Source organism: Cylas formicarius, unplaced genomic scaffold (genome assembly GCF_029955315.1).
Source record: "Cylas formicarius isolate icCylForm1 unplaced genomic scaffold, icCylForm1.1 PGA_scaffold_3__17_contigs__length_32017465, whole genome shotgun sequence".
In the NCBI taxonomy this organism is placed as follows: domain Eukaryota; kingdom Metazoa; phylum Arthropoda; class Insecta; order Coleoptera; family Brentidae; genus Cylas; species Cylas formicarius.
In genome coordinates, this window is record NW_026844326.1 from 31,889,495 (window position 1) to 31,905,750 (window position 16,256).

Sequence of the window (16,256 nt, forward strand, 5' to 3'; positions counted from 1 at the left end):
CTCCTCGCGGTAACCTTATCAATTGCATTAAAGAGATAAACGAACACACGCGACGGCGACTAACGCGAGGTCGTTAAAATTAACGGGAAGCAGGAGAATCGAAACACAACAAACGACGAAACTTTATTTATTGACCAAAACGGGGCACCTGTTGACGAAGGAGATTTTCAAGATGGCGGGCGGCTGCTCCCAGGGCTCGCCGTCGATTTGCACAGGCGCCGCCGCGGTCAGCCTGATCTGAAAGCGACGGCCTGACTGAAATCACTATAAAACTTTATTTTTCTATATTTACGTTCTTTTTTATTATTTAAACATACATGATTTGGTATTATTGAATTTTCTACTAGGTTTACTAAATTAATTCGGCTTTTTTCTATAGAAAAATAATTGTTATATACAAGAAAGGAACAGTTTTCAAAAATAATATATTTTTGTCGATATTTCACACAACATAAGCGACAACACAATCCTTTCTTCTTCCTCTTCCTGTACTTTCTATAGCTACCATCTTTGTAAAACCTACACCATCTCTTCAGTACTATTAACTGAAATTGGCTTGCATTCTACTCCGTACCTGCTTATATACGATCTGAGGGGGGCGGAGCTAGAGGAGGGATGTGTAAGGTAAAGGCTTGAGTCGCGGTTAAGATTGTTGTTTATAGATTTCTATACATTATCGGATTTTACGTTGGTAGAAGTGTCGTAGTTTCATGTTTTTTGAGACTCGTTGATGGAATGCTGTAAACTAATGGCTTCTCAAACGGAAATTGTCAAGAGATGTTTGGACAATTGGTAAATCTGGTTTTGAATTTATATTTCCTAAGAACTTTTATAATGTGGTCAGTGATATTTTGAATGTAAGGACAGGGGTTGATTTTACCTCACGGGACTTAATGAAATTTGAAAAAGTTATTGTCGCAATCCGTTAAAAATCAGTTTCTATTAAAACAGCTTATTATCCTACTGCTACTGTGATGACCCGTAAGGAATATTCAAATACTGAATATACGACGGCTTTATCTGCTAAGACATTCATACACAGAAGACTTGGTAAAAGAGGATCATTTAAACCTGATAATATGAATAAAGGGAGACCAAGGTATAAAAGAACCGCGGCAAGAGAAGAAAGAATAGTGCAAAATGTGGAGGCTGACCCGTCAACGAGAAAACTTGCTGCTCTACAGTTTGGGAAGTTTTGCATGAAAGTGGTCGTTCGCCCTTTCATGTTCAAAGGCACTGTAATCAAATTTTAGGAAAAATTCAAAATTACCCGCAATTCTTAAATGTCGTTTTGTTCACTGACGAGGCTGCATTCAGTCGTGCAAATATTGAAGGAAAACATCAGCACCGATTTTCTTTAAAATGTATGAGCGGGGATGATAGGAGATAATCTTATAGGACCTCATTTCTTTAACGGATCGCTTAATGCTGGAAGAAATACCCTTGCGGTGGAGACAAAACATGCGGTCAATGCAAGATTTTCCTTTATTATAAATTTTTTATTTTCGAAAATCTCAAATGTATTTATGTTACTTAAATTAAATATGTTATTGCATTGACTTATACCATTTTTTCACTTTTTTGATTTGTAGCATACTGTTTTGACACGTCGCTTGCAAGTTAATAATGCTGGCTTGCATTTCCGCAACAGGAAAGCATTTTGCGAAATCCAGTATAGCCTTACTGTAAATTAGAAGTGTGGCTAGACGATATCAATCATCGACTCAAAACAAGAGTAACAATTTTTTAGAATTTATTTTCCTCAAAGTTTCCGACCACCCCGTATAAACAGGTACAGAGTAAAACGCGAGTAAGTTTTCGTTAAGCTCTGGAGAGACCAAGACGTGTAGCAGGTTCAGCAGAAGATTCGTAAATCGTCGTAAAAATGTAATAATTTTTGCTTTGGTTATAATTATTTTTATAAAAAATTAAATGTCGGATCAATTTTGATGCGGTATCGGTCATGTGAAAGTTGAACGTCCTCAATCCCCGCCCCCTTCGCGCCGTCCTTACTTCGACCTCGCGGGCCCGACCTAGCTTGACGGGCGCCGACACGCCCATCTGGAGTCGCGCGATGTGGAACGACGAATAGATGCCGACCACTTCGAGGACGCCGTCCCGGTGACACTGCTGCGAGTTTCCACCGTCGCCCATACCTTCGGACACCGACTACGTCAGCGCTCCGCCCACCCGAGCGTCCGAAACTCCCGACACATCAAACAAAGATATGACAGATCGCCGTTTTAAATTCGTCCGGCGCACGCATGACGTCACGCTGAGATAAAAATTTCGGCAGCCTTTTGCAATATATCATGATACAAACATTTGGATTAACGATAATGTATTTCTCACATGTCATTTTCCAAACCTCGCCAGAGGAGGATCAGCAATCTCATAACAAAAAGATAACAAAACATTCTCAGATTTACAAAATATTAAAGGAAAATAATCTATTGGAAACAAATGCGATCCACTATACGATGTGGAAACCCATAGGAGATACGAAAAAAAGTTTCCCACAAAAGTTACTTGGACTCTCCTGAATATTTAAAATATTATAATTTTGTTGATACAGGGTGTCCTAAAAGTGTCCACTTGATTGAAAATACCAAATAACAAACACATGTAATTTGAATTTGAATAAATAGATCTATAAAACAAAAAGCGAACTAAAAAGAATTCGTTAATTCGATCAATAAAATGTAGTTAAAAATGTTCCTCTTAAAATTCTCGTTTCATCTGGCATCAAAACAACAAAGAAATATTTAAAAATGTAGTTGGCTATGACATCACAATTTTTTATTTTGCGCATTAAGGTACAAACTTTGACATTTCTGTTTATTTCCGTTCTTTTTCATATTTCTATTTAAAAACTATGGAGTATAATATCTTTAAAAGAAGTAGTATCATGTCTTTGCTATTAAAAAAATACCTAACAATTGACCTAATGTGGACAGCTTTTGATTCAACACGAATATCTCAAAAAGTAAGTAAAATTTAAATATAAGATAAATTACAAACTTACCTAATTTTTTTTCCTAGAATTGATATTTGAATAAAAATATAGGGTGCTCCATTTGCAAATCTTGAGATTTTGTTAATTCATTTCGCTAAAACGGCACCACCTATTTGGAACACCCTGTGTAAGCTGAGGGGCATCTATTAAACTGATTGAGCAGTGTATCACTTCCTTAGTCTGTCGTTAAATTTTCGTTGCAATACCGTCACAACACAATTTTATATGGGGCAATCAAAATATGGAAAAAAAAACACGTAATCTCAATTTCTGCCTAAACTATGCAAAATTCGAATAGAAATTTATTAAGAAAAGGGACCTTTATTTTAACCAAGGATTCCAAAAATTCCAAAATTTAAAATAACAAAGTCCATGTCGAAAACTAACCAAAACTAATATTTTAAATCTTCAGAAGAATCCAGGAAACTTTCTTCCGTATCTCTTATGAGTTTCCAGATCGTATAGTGGATCGTTTTATTTGGCACACTGCGTATATTTTTTGAAAGTATTTGCTTCCAAAACTTTTTTTTTGGTTGGAATTCAATTACGTGGTAAACCAAATACATTAAAAAAAGAAACTTAGCTGCTTTCTAAAAGAGTCTGGACTAATTTTTTTTTCCATTTCTTCTATCAGTCCGACTGTTTCGAGCCAATTTCTCTTTGATATCAGTCGATTTTTGCAATGGCAAATTAAAAAAGAAATGGAGATTCATCGAAATGTCTAGAACAGACTCCGTATCACGGTCTGCTACAGATAAAAAACTAATTACTCCAAACCACCAAAAAGCACTGAAATTCTACGAATCCCGCAAATTAACCGCCGCGTGACGTCAGCGACGTGACCCAATGTCATATCTTCAGTATACCATGCTCGAAACTTACCCCAAAGATCGACCCCGGCGGCCCACGACGCAATGTTGAGGACGACGATCGATTCCAGTTCGGGAAGCGCGACGTTCCGGCCGTCCAGGTACAACTCGAGCCTGCGCTCGAGGTTCTTGCAATCGGCCGTCAACGCTTGCTGAGTCCCGAAACACAAGTACAACAGCTGGAAATGAAATCCGGTCTGTGACTACGCAGCGGTCCGTGACACCGCGGTGGTCCGTTACTCCGCGGCGATCCGTGTCGCGCATACCTTGTTAAACAGCCTGCTGCCGTACAAGTAAAACGCGCTCTGTCTCGTCTTGTGGAAACTCAACGCGACCTGCGCGTCTACACCGACGCTCAGGTAATTGTAGAGATAGTGAACCTTGCTCTGCAGGGGGATTGGCAGGTGTCTCGTCGCCGTTACGTCCACGCGCCATCTGAAACGACGACCGCTGTGGTCCGTGGCGGGTCCGCGGAATAACGAGCGTCAAAGCGTAGAACGTTCAAAGTTCGTGTGTCATCGAATACGACCAAAAATATTATTTATTGCCGCAACGAATATTTGTAAAAACTTGAAATTTTTATTTGAAAGGTAAATGGACCGTCTTAAATTTGATTAAGCGTTGATGCTGCGGGCTATTTTCGAATAAATAGAAGGGTTTCTTTTAACATCAGGTGATATGTACCGTTCTTAAGAGTTTAATCTAAATTGCAATATGTTCGTATATATTACGCAGATATTTGACTGTGATCCTTCCAGTAGTAAGCTATTAATGTACATGACCAAAGTTCTGAAGTCAACTAACTACCAAGAACTTCTAATTCTAATTCTAATTAGACTTAGTGAATACGGCGAGCATGGCGAGTAAGCGAAAAATTTTATCTCTAAATGTTAAAGTCGCTTTAATTCGGGAGATAGAAGTGGGAGAAAAGAAAAGTAATGTGGGACGTCGATAAGGACTTACACCGTCGACTGTATCTACGATTTGGAAGTGCAAAGAAAAAATCATTCAGGCTGAAGCGGTAGGGAGTTCTAGTAAAAAACTAAAAAACCCAAAATTTGAAGATTTGGGTAGGGCAATGTTGCAGTGGTTCCAACGTCTTCAAAATGTACCACTCTCTGGACCTATCGTAAAACTAAAAGCAGAAAAGCTTTCTGAACAGCTTGGCATTATCGATTTCAAGGCTTCGGAAGGATGGTTGGGGGAAGTTCAAACAGAGACACGGTAGAAATTATGGACAGATAAGTGGCGAAGCCCGTGATGTCGACAGAAACGTCACTAACGATTGGCTGGAGAGGACGTGGCCAAAACTAGCAGAAAAGTACCCTGCAGCCGACATTTTGAATGCTGACGAAACTGGTATTTTTTACAAAATGACGCCAGATAAAACTCTTAAATTTCGAAGCGAAAAGTGTGTGGGTGGAAAACTTTCTAAAGAACGTATAACAGTGTTAGTAACTGCCAATATAAGTGGGAGAGAAAAAAGAAAGCTAGTCGTGATTGGAAAATTAACTAACCCGCGATGTTTTAAGTACATCAAGCATTTGCCGGTCACTTACAATTCAAACAAGTATGCATGGATGACATGACAAATTTTTGAAGAGGAGATACGGAAATGGGATGCAGACTTAAAGGGCAGGACAATATTACTGCTCTTAGATAACCGCTCTGCACATCCCCATATCCCCATAAGCCAAAACAACAAGTGTATTACAGCCGATGGACCAGAGCTTAATAAAAAGTCTAAATAGTAGATACAGGAAAAACATTTTAATGGAAATGATCGAGTCCCAAGACAAATGTTCCATTAATATGCTAGATGCAGTCAACTTTATTAGTAAAACTTGGAAAGAGGTGACAGCAGAAACAATTCAACACTCCTATCGTCATGCAGGACTTATTACCGAGACAGAATGCGAACAGGACTTGGAAGATGATCAGCCACTAAGCGAGTGGATAAAGCGGTTTCAAACAACAATTACATTTACAAGTGAGGAGTTGCAAGTTGCAAGCCATATTACTACAAGAAAGGGTGAGAGGAAGAGCAAGAGCACCAAGAGGAAGAAGAAGATGAAGAAGTTGATCTGGGACCACCACCAACCATTCAACACGCCCTATATTCAGTTAAGCTGCTTGAGAATTTTTTTTATATATCATGGGGAAGATGCCCCTCTCGAAAAAATGGCGAAAATACAAACCAAAGTATGAGATGCGTATTGGTATACTAAAAAAAATCAAAAGAAAATGACCGATTTTTTGAAACATTAAATGTAGTTCTTAAATGTTTATATAAAATGTTCCTAAGTAGATGTTAAAATATGTATATAAAATAATTAAATATTACAGAACACATATGCGTATTGTTATTTTCCAAGTGCCTAATAACGAAAAAAATAGCAGTCCCTTCAATTTCGCTACATAGAATTTCGACTGTAGTTACATCCCTCTTGTTGGTGTAGGTAGATAAATTCCTAGGACGGTAGTGGAAGGGTCTGTCCGGCAGGGTGTTCTATAAGGGGCTGCGATTTTGGGGTAATAAACAGTAGGCGAAGGTAATCACGGGGTCGGTTGTAAAAGCACTATATTTCTGGCGCAAGTGTACGAAACGATATACGAAATTATACGCGATAGAGCGATTTATATAGGGCAATCAAATTTAATACCGGCTTTAAATGATTTACCTTATTTAGATAACATTTTATTACGTTTTTTAAAGAGGAATTCGGTTAATTTTAGGTTAAAGTGCGCTATTTAATCATTAGCAAGTAATTTTTTCGGCAGCCTTTGTATACCTTAATAGAAGCCTCGAATAAATGTTTTTTTGTTTCATTTCAACCATTTAAACCGTTTTACATGGGAAAAGACGAACAATCAACACAAATATCGGGCTCCGAATAAAGAAGGCGCGAGGCTCACTCTCAACTGTTAGCGACAGTTTCATTCTTATCATCAGGTGAAAAACCCAACGTATTTTGGTAAAAAGTGAATTTTCATTTTCATAACAAAGTTTAAGAAATGTGGAAATTTTACTTTTCGTCTATTCTATACAGATGGGTTCATAATCAATAAGGCATAGGTTGAGTAATTGTGGATAATAAACAATAATACTTTAGCAAAATGGTGCTTGTTTAAAAGACGTACAAAATTGTCAATGCTGCCGTTCATAAAATCTAGATACATCTGATTTGGCAGACGTCAACTTTTACCTTGGCCGGCAGTATATATTATATTTGTCCCTTTCTATTTGACATTCGACATTTTGGAGCTTTTCGATACTTTGAACGGTCGACACGGGACTTGAATAATACGAACCTGTCTAGTTCGGAGATGCGCGCGTTGCCGATATCGTCGAGGGTTCGAGCCACGTCCACCTCGGACGGGTTCTCTTTGCCCCACCCCAGCACCCGCGACAGGTCGTTACCGGTACCCAACGGTATTATACCCAACAACGGTTCCGGCTGAAACAGAAACTCGTCATCTACGAGGCCGCAACGCCTACGTCACAAGGTCGTGAAACGTCAAAGTATAAGTGATCACATCACATCAGACGTTTATTTTCTTGCTTATTTTGTTTATTTGGATTAAATATATACATTCGCAACTTCGTTCATTATTATCTGACACCTGCTTCAGTTCCTACAGATCTTCGGCTTTTATATTCTTCGTTGGTCAAATATGAACTACCCCTGTATATGTAGAAGGCATACTATTTATCATGAACCCATGTACAGATGTAAAATGTTGATGTCATTTAGAGGTTACAAATTTTCAAGTGCTATTTTTTCAAAAGCCAAAACGATCTCCTTAATAATGATTCAGAGATCTTAGAGATCTTAGAGATTTTAAAGAAATATATAGACCTTGGCATTTATTTCCACGAAGATTATACCGAAAACCAACAAAGCTTGAACCGACAAAGGGATACGTCTGTGATAATTATGCAAAAAATCTAGGGCATACAGTTTTAAGGCTTCCACCTTACCACTGTATACTGAAATCTGCCATTCGGCGAAACAATCTTTTCCCCCTGTTAACTCCAATGTCCTCAAACTTATAGAAACCGAAGTTTTTAACATCCCTCCACAAAGTTAGGCATACAGAAAAAGCAGAACAATCGTATATCCATATTGCAAATAATATATAATAAATAAATAAATAATCGAAACAGTCCACTTACTTCCAAGTCGAGCTTGTGCGACGCCGTTAACACGCGGGCTATCGTACCGTCGCCGCCCGCGACCACCAGCCTCACCGCCTGAAACACCCGTGCGACTACTGATTCGAATCGATTCCCAACCGATCCGCGAAAAACATTCGAATCGATATCCGCACGTTTACCTTGGGCGCCAAAAGGACGCACCACTGCAGCGCGGCGATCGCCTGCCGGTCGGTAAGGTCGACGACCTGCACGGGGTTCAAAAATTTCCGAAAAGCGGAAAGGACGGCGGCGCCATCGCTGTTGCCGGACCGCGTGTTGCCTGGAACCGCGGGGGTTATAACACGACCAAAAATATAGTGCATTTATTTCATTGACGTTTTCAGTATTTTACGGTACCTTAACCGCGGACCTTCGCGGGAACGTGGTAAAACACATTCCAACAGATGTTTATTCTGCATTAAGTAACGAATATTTGTAGAAACTTTTATTTCGAACGTAAATGGACCGTTTTAAACTTAATGCTGCAGGGTATTTTTTTATATGTTTAGAATTTCGTAAGAAATTCGGAAGGGAAAATAGGAGCAGCAATAGCGGCATAGGATAATTGCAAATTTGGGGGATGCCATGAACATTTTTGAAGTAAATGATCCAAATTTTGAAGTTGATAATCAATCTCGAATTGATACTTTCTTTATGCCAAAAGTTTAATTTATTATTTCTCATTACTTGTTTTGATTGCAAAGTTCCGAAGTCAACTGTAAGAAAAGTCAAGAGGAAAGTGAGAGAAGATGCTGGTACTTCGCGAGTTTTTAAAGAGCAAGACGCAAATCAAATTAGGCGTATAATCTACGACGCTTATGAACTGAATAGTGTCTTAACCCTAGGAGAACTGCATAAAAAAGTACTGACATACTTCAACATTAGTTGTGTCAAAGAGTGGTTGCGTACTTTTTTGAAGAAAATGGATTTCCTGTTCCAATTAATTACGTCAAGTGCTAATTATTAATTATTTAAATGCAATTGACAAATTTCGAGAGCAAAATAGACGAAACGTGGGTCGACACTCACGACACAGTAAAAAAAGGGATGGTGTGATAACAGTAACAAGTGTGTACTAGACGTACCGCCTTCACATGGAAAACGCATGATAATTCTTCATGCTGGGTGGAAGATGCCTTACTATTGTCTGCCAAAAACGTCAAAGATTCAAGTGTAGATTACATTGAAAATTTGAGGACTGGTTTGAAAATAAAATCTATGGCCAAATACTGTCGTTGTTTTGCATAATACCGCGTATCGTTGTTACTTGTTCGAATAAAGAAGAAATTAAACAATTTCTGTAATAAAATGATTTATATCTTGAAGAGAACTACACGAAAAAACAACTTCTGGAATAATTAAAAATAAAACACTTTAATAAAGACTACAAAATCGATTCGATAGCATAACATTGATTGGTCTGAGTTGAAAGGGCATATAAGAAGAAATAACACTGCACCAAAATTTAGTGATAGTACCATAAACGTAATTTGGCAAGAGGTCGCTAAAATATCAGTACAAAGCTGGCCTAACTGTGAAAAACGAGTAATAAAATAAAATATTTATCGAGAATGATTAGTGGCGGAGTTGATCACTGAACTAGGTGACGGCAGTAGCGAGAGTGACGATTTTTTAAGTGACTGACAATTTATTATTATTGTACTTAACATTTTGTATATTAAATGTAATGAAATAGAACATGATAAATTGTTACTTTGTACTAATTTTTTTAAGTACATGTTTCAAGAATTGCTCGGCGAAAAAGATTATATCCCGCTTGCCAGTGTAGGTACTAAAATTATTAGGAAAGTCCCGGAATCGTTACGTGTAAGGGGCTGCGGTTTTGAAGCAATAAACAGTAGGCAAAGTTAATCACGGGGTCGGTCGTAAAAGCATTATATTTTTGGTTGAAGTATACGTGAAATCGTCCGCGAAAACGCCGACGACCGTTACAATACCTACGACGACCAGGGGCGTCCAGCCGTCCCAGCCCGGGTCCGTCACCGCCTTAAGTAGCAACTGCTTTTTCAAGCGACCTTTGCGTCTGACGACCTGCACGGCAAACGGCGGCACGATCATCGACCGGTAGCGTCCGAAATCGCACTCCTGACAACCCCGACTCGTTAACAACGTCCCCAGCCGCCACCCCGTTATTTTTTTAATACCTCGCCAATCGATTTCAAGCACTCGACATGGACCGTCCTCTGGCACCAGCAACATTCGAAGTCCACGAGGCCGGGTTCCGCGGAACAGTCATCGCCGCAGGCGGCGCACGCCGCCCCCCCGGGCAAGTTGCCTGCGGCATAAAAACTAACCTCAAGAATCCGAATGATTCGTTCCGTGGTCCGTGTCGTGTGCGTTTTACCGCCATTTTTAACTGTGGTCGTTTTTGACGTGTTAGCATTCTGTGCCGGAGAAAAACGAACCCTTAGTGAAAAATCTGGACAGTGTTCCCAACTTAGGGGTTTTCTTCTAATAGAATTCAATTGTCTGTCCGTTCCAAAACAAAGCAAGCAAAGACATGATCCACGTATCTATACCACCATAAAAAACTTTTACTTCAAGGATGTTCTAGTATGATATTTTCCAAATTATCCATAAAAATCTCGGCTAACAGAGGACTAAGTGGGTTTCCCATAATCAAACCTTCTTTAGAGATATAAATCTATCAATTAAATTCAAAATAATTTTGGTCTAAAGCAATCTAATAAATCTTGTTTCAGCAATGGGTTAACCTGTTTCCGAGTTAGTGTGAAATTTACTAAATCTATCACCTCCATAGGTGGAATACTGGGAACTAAGTTTTATACATCAAAACTTATTAATGTACATCAACTGTAAAATAACAAAAATGTTCTCTAAACATCTTGACAAAAATATTTTATCTTTGCCAGTGAGAATGCTAAATATTCATTAAATACATGTATGCTCTCTTGTGTTCTCTATCTGATTTGCTTGCGTTCTTGAGCAGGAATTGTTTTTGCAGGAATTTTATTTTCTTCTGTAATATTTTTAGACCGCATATCCGTATATACTGGCACTGGTCTTTCACCAATGTTTTTCCGTTTAACTATTTATTTTTGCACTGTCCGTTATTTTTTATTGCTGTGTTTTAAAATAAAAAAATACGTTTTAAAAAAAAATGTTTAAACAATCTGATATTTTTCCGAAGGATATGAATCGTAAGTACATACATTTGCACTTGCATTTCGATTCTTTTAAAATGTGCAGATAATTGATATTATCTATCGTAACCCATAATTATTTGATCAATTGATTGTATTAAATTTTCAGAATGTTTTCTAAGTGTACCGGCCAGTTGGTTGGTTCGTTTTTCCCTTTCTTTACCTTTCACCCAATGATGAAGGTGGACTTGGCAGGTGCTCGCTACCACTTTGCACCTCAAAGTTTGATCCGCCCTTTTAACGCACTGCGGGTCCGCGCAGACCCCGCAACAATCACAATAGACGCCGGCGCCATGGATGAGAAAGGACTCACATATAGAACAGTACCATGACTGCAACAATCAGAGACGCATCGTTTACTTAGGAGCACTTGGTCACTCCCTAGTCTATTCCCGACACCCTGTAGTTTCGCGTGTTTTAAAAAACGGATATTAACATAATTTGCCTATAAAATTTTGCCGTCAGTTGATAAATTGCCGATAAAATGCAAGGTTAACATTAACATATACTATTAAAGATGGTAATTATTAAACACATTTACCTTGTCGGTTACCCTTATGGGTGTCCAGGTGTGGTTTGTGCTCGAATCTCTAAGCGATACATCTCCCTCGCCGCAGAGTCGCTTGCAGACGTAAAAGCCGAAAACGCACAACGCAGCCCCGCCCGCAAACGCGCCAAACCCGAACGGAAGAAACGTCTCCCCAAACGAGAACATCTCGAACGTTTTACTAAACACCGCCTCGACGATACGAATGTCTACTAATCGAATTACATTTTTACATCGCAATTACACAGCTCACATCGCGCCGCATCAATACTGTTCGCGTTGACAGTAGACTCGTCTTCCTCATTTTCAGTCAGTTCTATGCTTGACGGGGTCATTTTGCAGTCTGTAGCGGTTTTAATTTTTTTTTGTGAACGTCTCGCCTGGTTTACTAACCACCGATATCTACTGCTTCTACGATACGAATTTCTACTAATCGAATTAGATTTTTACAACCTAATTGCACAGCGGCCATTGCACCACATCAATAGCATTCGCCTTGATACAAGGATACAAGAAGCGTCTTCCTCTTTTTCGGGAAAGAACAAATTGCGGCAACTTCTGTGCCTGACAGGGCCTTTTTGTAGTCTGTAGCGGTTTTATTTTTTTTTAGGTGAACATCTCGCCTGTTTACTAACCACCGACAGCTACCGGTTCAACGATTCGAATTTCTACAAATCAACACGTCTTCCTCTTTTTTGGATGGATGGTAAATTACGTTACCGGTCGATCTTTTCTATGCCTGACGGGTCCGTTTTGCAGTCTGTGGCGGTTTTAATTTATTTCTTTTTAGGGTCACGTTTGGCGTTTGATTGTGGTCGAGACGTGCCGATTTCGATATAGAAAAAAACCAAACAACGAGGGAAAGAAAACGTCGCGCGATTCCCGACGAACGAGGTCGCAGCGGCTTAGCCGTCTCGTTACATCTATTCAGCAGGGGACGTTAACCATAAAAATGTCTGGTAGACGAAAGAAGCCGGGCCTCAAAATCGTGATGCAGAAAGAAACTGCGCCCATGTAAGCATCGCTTCCTCTCGTGTTTCCCGAAACGCAAAAAAAGCCACCAATAGCGGGCGCGAATTTCAGCGTGCCGCCGCGGAATTTGGATTCCCGGACCACGATAACCATATGCGACCGCACTTTCGACGTCGAAGCGGACGATCTCGAGAAGATTTGCGACCTCGGCCGCGGCGCTTACGGCATCGTCGAGAAGATGAGGCACCTACCGAGCGGTACAATTATGGCAGTGAAGGCGAGATTTTGCCCTCCCGAGCGATCGGAAACGATTCCATGCGTTTTTTTTTTTATTGCAGCGGATAACGGCCACCGTAAATTCTCAGGAACAAAAAAGACTACTGATGGACTTGGATATATCTATGCGGAGCAGCGATTGCTTGTACACGGTCCAGTTTTATGGCGCCTTGTTCCGCGAGGGGGACGTTTGGATATGCATGGAGGTTATGGACGCTAGCTTGGACAAGTTTTACGTCAAAGTGTATAGGAACGGCCGGAAAATCCCCGAGTTTGTGCTGGGTAATGTATTTGCACTATTAAAAATACAAAAAATAAAACTACTATGACAAAAGAGGTAATAATATTTATTGCCAAAAATTACTTTTACATAAAAAACTCTAACTTTCTTTTTAAGCAGTTTTTTGTGGACATTGAGATTTTTCAGATTTTTTATAACACCAAAAACTGCAGAGTTCATTCGTACTGCAGTATCATCCGCATATGCTATTAAGGTATCTTGCAAAACCAACAAATCGCTTATATATAAGATGAACAATATTGGTCCAAGTATTGAGCCTTGAGGCACTCCAACATTGTTGACTTTTAATGCCGTTACAACTTGGCATATCAAAAACAATTTTTACAAAACTGTTCGGTACTGTGGTATCCATTTGTCATCGTTAATAGCGATAGTAGTTCTACGAACTGTGGTGTTTTGATTTTGATATTTTATGCACCTCACTCCTTATATATTACATTACATTATTACGAGCATTCTGCACATTTTACGTTCTATACTTGTAAATTTGTAAGCGGAGAGCCGTATGCCATATCAAGATAATCAGGTTTGGATGGCACGGAACTTTCGGAACGCAATTCGAATAATGTTCTTCCGCAGGAAAGATAGCGTTCGCGGTGGTGAGCGCCCTGCACTATTTATATTCGAGACTGAGGGTGATCCATCGCGACGTCAAACCCTCAAACATTTTGGTGAATCGGCAGGGTGAGGTGAAAATGTGCGATTTCGGCATTAGCGGCTATCTGGTGGATTCCGTGGCGAAAACGATCGACGCGGGATGCAAGCCATACATGGCGGTGAGTTTTTTCCCGCCGAAGTCTGAGTCGGGCATTTCGAGGCCCCCCGTTTCAGCCCGAACGGATAGACCCCCAGGGTAACCCTTCCCAGTACGACATAAGGTCGGACGTGTGGTCCTTGGGGATCTCGCTGCTCGAGCTCGCCACCGGGGCGTTCCCCTACAACAAATGGGGCACCCCGTTCGAGCAGCTCAAGCAGGTGGTGACGGACGACCCGCCCCGGTTGCCGTCCGATGGTCAATTTACAGCAGACTTCGAAGACTTTATCGTCAAGTGTTTGCAGAAGAAATACATGGACAGGTGCGTGATTTAGCTTCAAAGGGGCGATAAATAAATGTCCACGTCGTATTTACTGGTACGCTTATTTTTCGCGAAACGTTTGATTAGGTGGAACTACGATCAGCTGCTGCAGCACCAGTTTCTGACGAAGCACCGCGACCTCGACTCGGACATTTCGGGATTTATCGGGGAGGTGCTCGACCTGCCGGACAATCCCTGAGACTCGTGCATCGTTTTTTAGGTTTTTCATACGGGGGCGGGGCGTTTGTGTCGCCGAAAGACTGAAAAAAAAATCGAAGGAATCGCCGACCCTCGCGACGTGTCAATATCCAATTCTATGGGAAATAACTTAGTCGATTCTAGTCGGAGAGTAGACGTTTTGGTTTTTGAAAAAAAAAATAGGATTTATTTACTAACAACGTCCATATGCCTAGTTGTATTGTGTTAAGTTTAGTTTTGAAAATACATCACGGAATATTTTAGTAAAATTGAAGTTTCCTTCCTTCGGGTAATAAAAATTTTCACCGACTTTGCGCAGTTTTCCTTCTGATCAGCGATTTCCACACACTTTACTCAATTTCGCACAACAGTTGACATATTGACAATCTGTCAGCCGCCATGTTGGTTGTCCGATGTCGAAATGTCATTGGTTAAGAACGAGCACTGTTAGACCATAGGTAGGCCTAGCCACAGAGAATAAAGGTAGCTTAACACAACCAAAATATATGTGAAAGTAACACTACAGTGTTTTATCGAAATTATTTCCATTTATAACATTATTTGTCCCAACTACTTTCTTTTTCCACAGCATTAATTCACAGCGTAAACAGCAAACACAGAAAAATATGAGCTAAAATTATTCCCCAGCTTTAAGAACCGGCCTAACGTCACAATTTGCTCGATGCAATCTCCCTTGATTTGTATCCAGCGCAGCGTTACCAACCCTACTGTTTTAACAGTAGATTTCCTGTTTTCACATTGATGACCACGTTTTCTGTTTCATTCCTATTTTCTACTGTTTTTCGCGTTCAGCGCCACCTAATACACTACTATGCAAACATTTTTTGATAACCACTACGCAATAAAACGCAATGACAAACCACTACGTAATAAAACGCATTGATACTAGATGGCAGTATCTTCTTTATATTTTTATGCACAGGGAAATCCCTATTTACGAATAACAGCTACACGCCTATTGTATTGCGTAGCGTAGGTATTGTTTTATAGTCACACGTCACAGTTTCTTTGAATTGCGGCGTCTATTTTGAAAAAATAATAATCACAAAGTTTTTGATAAAAAAACTGACCAAAACAAAACTCCCGATATTATCGACTTTTGGAAACATGTACAAGAATTAAGAAATGGAGACGAATCTCAAACATTCCCTATATTGTGTGAATTGGTAAAAAAGCTTTTGTGCCTACCATATAGCAGCGCCGCCGTGGAAAGGTTATTTTCTGCTACAATTATTATGAAAACCAAATTACGCAATAGAATATCGACTACAACTATTACACACTAAATCCAAAATAACTTTAAACTTTAACCAAAGTTTAAGAAGAGTGGAGTAACACGTTCACGTCGAGCATGGTGTCCGCCACGGAATACAGACATTGGATTACAATTAGCAAAAGCTTCTCCGCTTCGGACATTTAAATTAAACACTTTTAATTCAAAAACCTTTTAATTTGAAGCTTTTAGGACGAATACAGGAGGATTACAGAGGATTCTGTCGGGAGCTAGCGGACGTTAACCCACCAAGTGCAATGCTCACAATAGGAGGTTAAACTGACACGTGTCGAGTTGCCGCAAAAAATAACCATAGTTAGTTTT

The 16,256-nt window shown here is 39.8% G+C and overlaps 2 protein-coding genes across 3 annotated transcripts; one reads left to right on the forward strand and one right to left on the reverse strand.

Moving 5' to 3' along the window:
• Positions 1 to 92: 92 nt before the first annotated feature.
• LOC132698907 (diacylglycerol kinase epsilon) lies at positions 93 to 12,355 on the reverse strand. Of its 2 annotated transcripts, XM_060665226.1 has the most exons (11): positions 11,810 to 12,339; positions 11,432 to 11,600; positions 10,249 to 10,379; positions 10,042 to 10,189; positions 8,224 to 8,363; positions 8,063 to 8,140; positions 7,198 to 7,343; positions 4,152 to 4,320; positions 3,899 to 4,064; positions 2,014 to 2,156; positions 93 to 237 (listed from the first exon to the last, which is right to left on the reverse strand). In XM_060665226.1, the coding sequence occupies exons 1-11, from the start codon at positions 11,981 to 11,983 to the stop codon at positions 124 to 126; spliced, it is 1,578 nt and encodes a 525-aa protein (XP_060521209.1). In that variant the 5' UTR covers positions 11,984 to 12,339; the 3' UTR covers positions 93 to 123. The 2 variants fall into 2 exon arrangements, with proteins under 2 accessions (XP_060521209.1, XP_060521210.1); XM_060665227.1 differs by lacking the exon at positions 2,014 to 2,156 and having other exon boundaries at positions 100 to 237; positions 11,810 to 12,355.
• A 148-nt stretch (positions 12,356 to 12,503) lies between these two features.
• LOC132698909 (dual specificity mitogen-activated protein kinase kinase 6) lies at positions 12,504 to 14,956 on the forward strand. Its single transcript, XM_060665229.1, has 7 exons — positions 12,504 to 12,521; positions 12,606 to 12,829; positions 12,899 to 13,064; positions 13,126 to 13,345; positions 13,944 to 14,140; positions 14,196 to 14,440; positions 14,528 to 14,956. Exons 1-7 carry the CDS (start codon positions 12,519 to 12,521, stop codon positions 14,637 to 14,639), a joined length of 1,167 nt encoding a protein of 388 aa, XP_060521212.1. The 5' UTR covers positions 12,504 to 12,518; the 3' UTR covers positions 14,640 to 14,956.
• The last annotated feature ends 1,300 nt before the right edge of the window (positions 14,957 to 16,256 follow it).

Excerpts from the sequence above, each read along its gene's own strand:
- LOC132698907 (XM_060665226.1), bottom strand. The coding sequence starts at position 11,983 with ATGTTCTCGTTTGGGGAGACGTTTCTTCCGTTCGGGTTTGGCGCGTTT. Across the intron at positions 10,380-11,431 it reads CCTTCATCATTGGGTGAAAG|GCAACTTGCCCGGGGGGGCG; the intron begins GTAAAGAAAGGG and ends TTTATGCCGCAG. Across the intron at positions 238-2,013 it reads GTCGGGCCCGCGAGGTCGAA|ATCAGGCTGACCGCGGCGGC; the intron begins GTAAGGACGGCG and ends CGTCGCTTTCAG.
- LOC132698909 (XM_060665229.1), top strand. Across the intron at positions 14,141-14,195 it reads GATGCAAGCCATACATGGCG|CCCGAACGGATAGACCCCCA; the intron begins GTGAGTTTTTTC and ends CCCCCGTTTCAG. Across the intron at positions 14,441-14,527 it reads CAGAAGAAATACATGGACAG|GTGGAACTACGATCAGCTGC; the intron begins GTGCGTGATTTA and ends ACGTTTGATTAG.